The sequence below is a fragment of the Dermacentor silvarum genome, chromosome 9, assembly GCF_013339745.2.
Source record: "Dermacentor silvarum isolate Dsil-2018 chromosome 9, BIME_Dsil_1.4, whole genome shotgun sequence".
NCBI lineage: Eukaryota > Metazoa > Arthropoda > Arachnida > Ixodida > Ixodidae > Dermacentor > Dermacentor silvarum.
Window position 1 is genome coordinate 89,169,897 of NC_051162.1, and position 10,199 is coordinate 89,180,095.

General features: G+C 44.8%; 1 protein-coding gene across 1 annotated transcript; it reads left to right on the forward strand.

The window, feature by feature from the left end:
• Positions 1-3,228: 3,228 nt before the first annotated feature.
• Positions 3,229-8,171, forward strand: LOC125939858 (uncharacterized). The gene is made up of 2 exons (XM_049655350.1): positions 3,229-4,005; positions 8,032-8,171. Exons 1-2 carry the CDS (start codon positions 3,261-3,263, stop codon positions 8,169-8,171), a joined length of 885 nt encoding a protein of 294 aa, XP_049511307.1. The 5' UTR covers positions 3,229-3,260.
• The last annotated feature ends 2,028 nt before the right edge of the window (positions 8,172-10,199 follow it).

The following is a 10,199-nucleotide window of genomic DNA, read 5'->3' on the forward strand; positions in this document are numbered from 1 at the left end:
ATGTGAAAAAAATCGAAATAAATCGGACACAGAAAGCCAACAACAGTTCATTTTTAATTGACTGAATGACAGCGTCCGTTTCTGGTCACGATCTGCAACGAACACACATCACGTTGTAAGCAACGTCCGCCAGATTCGTCGTCAGCCTCCTGTTCGCTTCCAATGGGAAGGGGAGCCGCAGACAAAATGCTAGAAAAAAAAAACGCACAAGAAGAAGCAGCCCTACACCATGCTGCTGGAAGTTGTATGAAAAGGCAGGCATGAAAAAAGCGGCCGAGTAAGATTGATAATAGAAACCGAGCAAATCCTCTCGGCCGCTGACCAATGTATCCGCAAACCGTCACTTTCATTGTCGGGGAGAGAGTTAGATTATTTGCATATGCCATAAAGCTACCGAAAATATGCATTTCATCATTCAGGTTCTTAGTGTTTTCTGATACAACAGCCTTAGATTGCTTTTATGCCGTCATGTACTTATCTTCAGTGTTTTATCGCCGTGCATGTGGTTGTTGTGTATAAGTACGACCGGTCCCGCAAATAAACTTCATTGTTGAAAGTTAGCGCTTGTCTTCGTCTTCGTTTCTTCTCGTGTCCTTGTTTTTTATGCGCTTGCAAATTACCATTCCATGATACGAAACGCCGACACGTGACGAATGCAGAGGATGACAAAAACACTGAGCAGCCCTGTGACAGGTTTGGGGTGTGCATAGCTGTTGTCCACAAAGGGGGGGGGGGGGGGGGGCCTGGGCTGTCAGCGTATGTCAAGCGGGCATTGACTCCAGTGACAGCAGTCATGATCGCAGTTCTCTTTGACATATCGTGAGTAACACACTGACTGACACTTCTTCAAAGCCGAACCACGGCAGCTCGTGGTTGAGATTTGTGCGCCTCGTGGATGAAAAGCAGCGTTTACATGAATGCGTGAATCATGGACTTTCTGTCCGTGGTGGTATGGGATGGTGTGGACGCAGCCAGGTTGTTACGCAATCGCGGTAACCTGCAGCCGTGGTCCCGCGCGGTAGTCAACAGTTTAAGCTATACCCTTGACCACTGGGTCAATTATATCATGGTATGACGTATCACGCGAAGCTAAAGATCTCTAATGATAGGTGTAATATTGTTGTATATGTAAAAAAGCAAACGCGGCTGACGGTAAATACAGGGTGTTTCAGCGAACAGTTTCAAAAAGTTTTAAAGGTTACCTGTGTCAGTTATCACAATTCTAGTTCATGAGCTCGTCTACTCGTAGAGGCGGACATTACTTGCACAAAAAATATAACTGCCTAATCGACTAATTAAAAATATCTAATTCAGTTTTAAGTAATTACACTATGGCCCATATTACAATTTTCTAATTAGGTTATGACTAATTTCCTTATTAGCCAAAAGATTACGTTTTGTTATGAAAGTAACTCAAACGCCAATGCATTTCAATTAATATCTCGAAAGTGGTGTCATCGTGAGAATTTGTTCCAAGCCTTGCGAACTGCACGGCTAGAATTTGTAAATTGCAATATGGGCCATAAAGTAATTACTTAAATAATAAATTCTAGCTACCTGTCCCAGGTAACCTTTAAAAATTGTTGAAAGTGTTCGCTTAAACACCCGGTATAGGTCCATGCGCAGAAGTAATGTTCATCCCCGAAGTTCTACATACTCATAAGTGCCAGCGCCTCAAAAGTATCCGTGCAAATGAACATTTTCTTTAGGTATTGGTACACTACAGATGTGCGCTTGCGCTACGTTAAGAAGTCATAGCGAAAGCTTCAATATTAACTCATTAGATCCTTTCACATGGCTCATAATGATAATTTTAAAAGCTCAGAGGGCAGAAATATTTTTGAAATTATTACAATATTCTCCAAACCTTTTATTTACAGGTGTGTCGGTCACACTGACGTAGTACCTTTGTCAGGACAGAGTGATCTCGAATTATTCCCAGATAGCCCCTATAGCAACCTTGGTACAATGAAACACGCGCTATACCAACGTTACACGCCTTCATTCCTAGCGTGTCGGTTCTTTTGTCAGCATGGTGTATGCCATTTATGCACAATGGACTTGGGGCCCCATCCATCTAGCTCCTAAACCCATTCTCTTTTACCTAAATAAAAGTTAGTCTTCTACTTCTCTTCTCAATAATTTTTCTTGGCTACTGGAATTAGACTTGCCAGTGGCTTCAGGCCAGGGCGGGGCCTCGTGCATGCGCCGGCGTAGGTGTTACGTCACGTTTAATTATGGAAAACGGAACTATTATTTCTTGGCCAAATGCTTCAGCAGCAGCGCCACTACGTACAAAAAAGTTTTCCCCTCTCTCTTCTGCCAACGCAACTTGCGAGGGTAGAAGCGCGAGTGGCAGCCACACCTGCACGTGCCAGATATGAGCGATTACGCCTGAGAGGTTGGGAATCGAGGAGGCAAGCTCAGTGTCCCCTTAAAAAACGGCTCCACACTGGCCAATGAGCAAGAAGGGTAAGAAGAGTAAAGCCTCCAAATGTCTGTAATGCCACTATATCCACAATGGCTTGCGGGTGCAATGAACGATCATGTCCTTAGCTGGCCTACACTGAAGATATACTATGCCTGGGAGGCACAACTACCCGAGTAAATCATCCTATATTATTTAATGTCCCTATTATCCCTATAGCTGTATTGTGGACTACAGAGGCAGGCAGAACCAACTTGTGTCCGTTGTTCGGGCGTCGGCGAAGAGAATTCTCCCTTCCGTTTCTTTTTTGCATCAGCCACAAGAACAGTCGATTTCCCTGCTACCTGGTCCCAGCTCACGCCGAACCAAGACTGATAAGAGGGGAGGGGGGTGCCCTTCGTTCTGTGTTCGTTCTGGCAGATGTCTTTTTGAGTAATGTTCCCCGTCATTTTTCTTTTAGATAGGTGTGCTGTCAAGAGCGTGACAACCATGCCTAATGCGAAGAAACACCTCGCGAAACATGTATTTGAGGAATGAAGCTCTTCAGAGGGCGGAACGAAAGCCAGCGAAAGGAGAGGCAAATGACCTGCAATGGCGCCGTCAACATTTTACTGCAGTGTGCTGCTGTCACCCGGAGTAGTAATTACCCTGCAGCTCCGACTGGAATCACTGCAGCCAAGCTTCGGTTCTCCCAGAACTTAGAGAAGTACTGCCTAGCACCGGAGCCACAACTGATACGACAACGAGGAATTGTGGGAGAGCCGCGTCATATTACCGACGGCTGATGCAAATGTTCTAGAAAGTTTGCTCCCAGCCCTTTTCAGCATTTGTGATGACGCAAAGAGATTTGGACGTGCTGTGCGGTGTACTCATCCAAATGTCCATGGAAGAACTGATGTCCCTGAAAGACGAAGATATCTGGTGGCTACCAGACTTGATGGGTGTTACGCAGCCGCAGGCAATCCGCTCGATCCGACGTGCCCTGGAAGGTTTCGACGCGTATGAGACCCGTATCTACCTCGTTACCTGGTTCTACTGCTACCTCACGGAACGGCAAATACTGCGCTCGTGGTGTTCGTATCGTCTCGCCACTGCCACCACTCCAGCGGCGGCACTGACCGGCCGCTTTATTTTGCACGAGCGATTGGAAACCGCCTTGCAGTATCCGGGCTGTCATACCAAGCGCGCTGCGACTGAGAGCGAAGGTGTCGTCTACGCCTGCGTCATGGCCACGCGTCCAGGAGGCACGTTATTGGAGCACGACGTCATCTGTATGTGTGTTCAGCGTTCCTTGCCGTACCTATTCGTTCACGCGGTGACGCGCTGTGAGTTGCGTGTCAGTGCCGCTCTACACTTCGTGCTGCGAAAAAATCCTGGAGAAATACTCGAAGGACATTTCGACAAACTCAGCTTGGCATTTGGCAGTGCCCGTGAGCACATGGCTGACGTTGGTGTACTGTTTATGTGCAACGCCCCGGACGAAGAGTCAGGACTCTTTTCGAATACCTCTGTCCGAAAAGACCTGACAGTAGCCGACGAACCTGACCAGCGTTTTCGTGAGCTACAGCAGCTTTATGGTAAGATACACTTTTCTTGAAGCGAAGTCTTTCCAAGTTTGATGGCTGTAAGAAGTAGAGCATTCTGTTCAAACTTAGTGGCCTAGCTTGTGTGAAGTCCTAGGTGGCCATGCCATCTGGGCCAGTGTTAAGCTAATGTATGCCGATGTAAGGACATTTGGCCCAAACTTTTTGCTTACAATGACTGTGATACGTGTGCTCTAATGGATGCTTAGTCAAATTATACGCATCTCTTCTGTAGGTCTGAGGCATAATTCACGCATTCATTTGAAGAATTCATTTTTCCTTTCGCATACTTGCCGGTGAAAATACTAAAGCGCCTTCGGGGCTAGAAGGACAGGTGCCAACAATGCCATTTCACGGTAGAATTAAGGGACTAATTGAAGAGCCTAGCCTTGTAATTAATTTTGTTCGCAGCTCCAGAAGGGCATCAACCCGCTTTACTATATAAAGCCTTACAAGTACGAAACTTTCGCCACAGCTTAAGAGTACATGCAAACACTTTCGAAGTTCATTACTCCTCGCCTGAATGGCGTTTGTACAAGAAGCGGGCTAGAATGGATTCCCAGCTGTATCCAAACTTCCATATAGGGAATTAAATTAGGATCAGTGTGTTTTGGTTTCGCGGATTGTCATGTTACGCACTCTGTTATCTCGGCGTGGACACTAGCTGAATGTACATTTTCCACCTAATCGCTCGCAGATGGGCTTAGCTACTATAGATTTGTCGTTGCTGCGCGCAAGGGTACTGGGAACGTAGATGTTCTGTACTTTGTTATACCTTGTAGCAAGGATGTATTATCGTTAGAAACTCGCGTACTCTGTGGTCCATCACGTTCAGCTCTGAACATCAGTGTGTTGTCGGCTTGGCGTGTTGGTTCAAGTGTGCGCTCATGAACTTTTTCTTGATACGCTGGGGATGCATTAGGAGTAAGTTTGCGTGTGTGTGTTGGAGTGGATGTGTATAGATAAACGTGCGAGAAACTTACTATGCCAGCGAGCAGCGCAACTCCCTTTGTCACTGTGTATCGATGGGGACTCACTCAGCGGAGGAAGTTCGTTTTTTGGAGGTTAGCAATGCAACGCTGGCGTAAGATTTAATTTTGTTATCCTCCAGACAAACCGGGCATCACGCAGAGCCAGCCATACAAACAATCCTTAAGAAGTAGCGGTCCGTGGACTTGGTCACACATATTATAGTGTTTTAGAATAGGGGCCCCAAAGAAATAGCGTCGATGCCACTGCGCATGCGCGAGACGCAAACTGCGTTTGGGTTATGGGTCAAGCACGCTATTTCACCGATTTAGCGGGAGCCGCAATTGAGGCCCGAAAAGCTTTGCGTCAACAAACATTTCTGCGCCCATCGAAGAGACGGCTCTCACCGAACACCAAACTGGTCTCGATTCGTGGTAATTAACGCGTGAAGTTCGTAAGCGAGGAGAAGTGACTCCGGTTATCGCTTTCTCTCAACTAACGTGTGTAATGAAGATTGATTCATTAGGCGCCGCTGATTCCGAATTCGATTGTCGATTTCATGGCTCGTAGGCCTAACATGGATTAGCTTGGCTCGTGAAGGCACGTGAAGTTGGTTACTCAAAATTAAGCGCAACAAATCGCTTGCTGTTATTAGAATAACCTCTAAAATGTTATTAAACGCGTAAGTCAAAATTACTGTTCTTATCATAAACTGGTATAGTTTATCTTAATATTTGTAATAGTTTATCTTTGACACCGTAGTGGCGCTGCAATCGCAAGACGCTATTCGCAAATGCAAAACCCTATTCTAAAACTCATCTCTCCTGCATGCCTGAACGCTAACACCTGGAAAGCTATTTGGTGCCCCAAAAGCTTGGGGCCCCTATTCTAAAACTCTCTATTCATTCCATTTTTATTACGCCAATCACTATTTTTTGTAGCCAACTACTGCACACGTCTTCACACTATCGTTCGGGATTATCCATCATGCTTGAAGTAGGGCTCATTAGCGAACACCCATTTGTATTTCCGACAGCTGATCGTACAGAAGCATGGGAGCAGCAGTAACGGTTTCTTATTCGTGCGCTTTTTCTGAGGCACCTTGTGGCGCGCCACCGGAACCGGCATCTGATTCTTATGGAGCACACTGCTCTGTGAAAAAGGTTTAAACGTGAAATGGGCGCCAATGGTGGCGGTCGTGCTATAAGTGCACTCGAGAAAGCAAGTAGTCCGCCGTGATTTCTTGGACATCTTCCACGCTTCTCTGTTTGATTCACGTTTTTGGATAGAAATGAGCAACGCCCATCGCATATGCGTGGTGGTGCACGCTGCAAGGTATGTCGAAGCACTATTGTTTCATAAGAGCAACAGTTCAACATGCGCGAAGGGACACATAAAACAGATGCAAAATCGTGAACTGCGTGCCAGATGATCGGACGATTTAACGAGTAATAAAACCAACAAAATCAGTCCGTGCAAGCCTCCGCAGATCTAACATAGAAGATGCATTTCTGCAATTGTGCACCTTGCTACCGCAACAATTTAAAGAAGCGGCAAACGGTAGAAGTGGCAAGTGGCATTTAGAACCAATGCGAAATGCGTTACTTTAGCCCCATGCTCCACTGCGGACAAACCAAACAAAGCTTGGGTAGACCATGATTACATTTGTCGCTTACCCGTGCGAACATGATTCATTGCAGAAAACATTGAGATGACAATGGAAATCTTGAGAATAAGAAATTTCACGCAGAACCGTGGCGTTCAATCCCGGTTGTTAATCTCGCTCGTGAGGCCTCGTGCGGAACCGTGGCGCCGGCAAGCTTTTGCAGGCATTTCCGCACCCCGCCGCGCAAACAATTCTTCTTCGACATGCCTTGAAATTTTAGCCTCCACACGAATGCGACGGGTGTCGTCAAAGCGCGCCGAAGGTCCTCGTTAACGCTGGCTCCGCTGTGACGTCAGATAGTAGGTCTTCCACATTGCCACTTTCCTGGTCGATGTAGTGACATTAACGTGCGACAATCGTGAAAAGTAGAGCGTTTAGCGTTTGTATAAAATGCACCTCAATCACTGCGATTTCCTCTTGTATTTTTATGATGTCGTAGCGTCCGTATCGTGAAGCGATAAGACAACTGCAACTTACAGTGAACGTGATAGCGCAGGCAAGAGAAAGCAAGAACACGACTTGAACAGGGTGCCCTGGGTTCATTCGACCCACCCCGTTTCGCTAGCCCTGCCCAAGAGGCTCACTATTGTCTGAAGACTCCGAATTTACTTTGTAGCTCTCACTAAGGGAGGAAATTGGGGAACAACTGACAGACCACCCTCCTGAATATCTTTTTGTCCTCCTGAAAACGCCACCAGAAATTTGGTATGGAGCTTCGCCACGCTTTAGCATGGCTTTTTTAATGCTTCATTCTGACCAACAATTTCAGCTCTCTCTCTAACCGAATGCTGGTCAACGCACGGATAACACTGATGCTTTAAGCCCTGTCTTATACAGCCACGAAATGCCATTGTGGTAGCTTTGCGAAGTAGATTGTGGGCGACAGGCTTCATAACTCCGCCCTCCAATGTATGTTTAGAACAGGCTTACCCGATTTCGATGTCTTGTTTATTGTACCTCGGAACTGGAACAATATTGTTTCTTTTCAAAATAATCGAAACACCATTGTGGCGTTTCTTTGCCGATCTTGTCATGCACAAAAACAATTGTGTCGCGTTCACCAATTCATAATTATCTGCTTTCATTCTCATCCGCAAGTAACTAATTCCTTCTTGGGACACATACTTAGCAATTTTACAAATTGGAATTGCTCGACGGAGTGTATAATTCAGTAGGTAACTGATGTCAGCGTCAAATCAAGAAAAGCACTTGAGTTTTGGAAAATGTCACATAGATAATGTAACCGTTACTGATAGCGTGTTTTTATTGTCCTAATCCTATATAAACAAGTTTTAGCAAGCGATTGTGGCCAGCCAAATGCAACATGCCATGTGTTATACGGTGATAAGACCTTCTAATGTACCACCGTCTTATTTACATTACAGCCGAAGAAACTATCGTGGATGATAACACCACCGCATCTCTCCTGACGCCGCCTGATTCTGACAACTCCGCCACAGGCCAGGATAATCCCAATTTTCTGAATGGAAACAATGTTGGGGTGGGCTCAACATCAGCCAGGTAAAAAATTTATTCTTTGCGTGTTTAAGGCTGTGCAAAGTACAAAATAGAATGCTTGAACTAATGATTTTGCGCATGGTCCTTGTAAAGTTGTAACGTGTACGAAAAGTAGCTTACGTTGAATCGAAGTCTTAATCCTAATAGTGGTGCTGATTCAAATTACGGTCAAGTAATGATGGCACAAATCAGAAAAGGCCGCTTTTGAGTCGGCCGCACTTTAGAGCAAATAGTATAAAAAAATTAATGTCAGCATGAGAATTGAGGGCCACACCGAATGAGAAGGCGTTTCATGCGATGGCAATACTTTAATATATAAACGCAGTGTTTCAAGTCTGTTAATTTTTTTCTGCACCTCGCTCGCGAAAAAAGCATGCTATGGAAAAAGATCAGCATGTTATGATAGTGTTTTCTGTGCCTTCAATAACACTTCACGGGAACTGTCTGCATCTTAATTCTAAAACACAGTTTCAAGACTTTATCAAGACCTAAAGCGTTTTGCCCTCTCGCCAACGATTTTTCTTCCTGAAAGCATGCTTCTGATGCCAGTCTAGAGTATTAATTTTTGAGCATAAGCCACCACTCTGAACAGCGTGTAGATAATGGCTATTTGTCATATTTTAGCACTGAATTTTGTGGTGATCTAATTTACGCACAAGTTCCAACTAGTGCCAGTAAGAATATTTGTACAGGTTTAAAATCTCGATGGAGGTATTAGCGTCACAGGGTTTTCTAAAGGGGTCATACGTGGGACATTCTCTGTTGATGCGTCGACGTGAGGTAGCATTGATCGACGTGGTTGCCACTATTGAGCAGTCAGCTTTGTCGCAGGAAAAACGCATTTGCAGCTGTATAAATGTATATAAAAAGTTTGTAACTCCTTTATTTGGTGATTCTTCTTGTCAATAACGTCCAAGAAAACTTTAGTCACGCATAGATGACGTACACTTTCGCCGTTTCAGCGAGACTAACGTGCTAGTATTCACGACCGGTGCTTCGAATCATGAAAACTATTACAGAATTTGTGAACTGCCAAAACAATTAGTAGAGCAGGTGTGCAATTCGTAAGTTATTTTTCGCCAGCGGCGTATTGTACCATGGGATCGACATTGAAATTACAACCGGTCACAGATACGAGCCAATATGGCACCGCTTTCCAGAAATGACGTCTCCCTCTCGAAAACTGCCTATATGGTAAAATTAAGATTTGGGAAATCTGTTATCTTTAGATCCGTGAACATTACGCTCACAATCGTAACACAGATTATTACTATGTTACAGCGGCGAAACCACCTATATCAAGAATGAAATAGGTAGGTTACCGACCAAAAGCAGGCACATCGCGTGTTTATTTTTTTTCCTTTACGGGAAGTAAAGCCCACTAATTTTGAAATCTACAATTGACTACGCCCCCGCGAGCATGCAAAGCGGCTTTATCGCACACGGCATATCGTTGCCTTCATACAGACCCAGTGAGAAATTACGCTTTTCGTCAACAGCTTGTCCCTCCGTTCATGACGTTTTCTTCTTGTATAACAGTATATGTACGCAGTCATCACCGGGATCTGTCGGCGGGTCGCTTTAAAAAAATAATAAAAAAAACGTGCTGGTACTATCACGTACACTTGGTCAAGTAAGAGAAGAGCTAGCTTTCCCCTTGGACTGTTCAATGGTATTGTGCGAAGCGCTGCGTATTATCAGGTTATTGTTTGTACTTCACTGCCTTTCACTTTCATCGCCGAAAATAAACGTGCAATGGGTACATAGCTATAAACATCATTTTGATTTTTCTTATGATTCTTAATTATAATTCCCTTATTTACTGTTGACGGCTGGCAAAAGTTACGTAATTACCTTGAACGCACCAATTCCATGTGAGGAACTAAAATTATTCGCAGTTTCACAACTGGCCTCAGAACTACCTAATAAGGTTGCTCAGAACAATTTCAAGTCTCTAAAGACGAAGCACGCCTTATTCGCGTTGAATGTCTTATTACAGCTTCGTTCATAATATCTGGAGCACAGTGCATGTAAT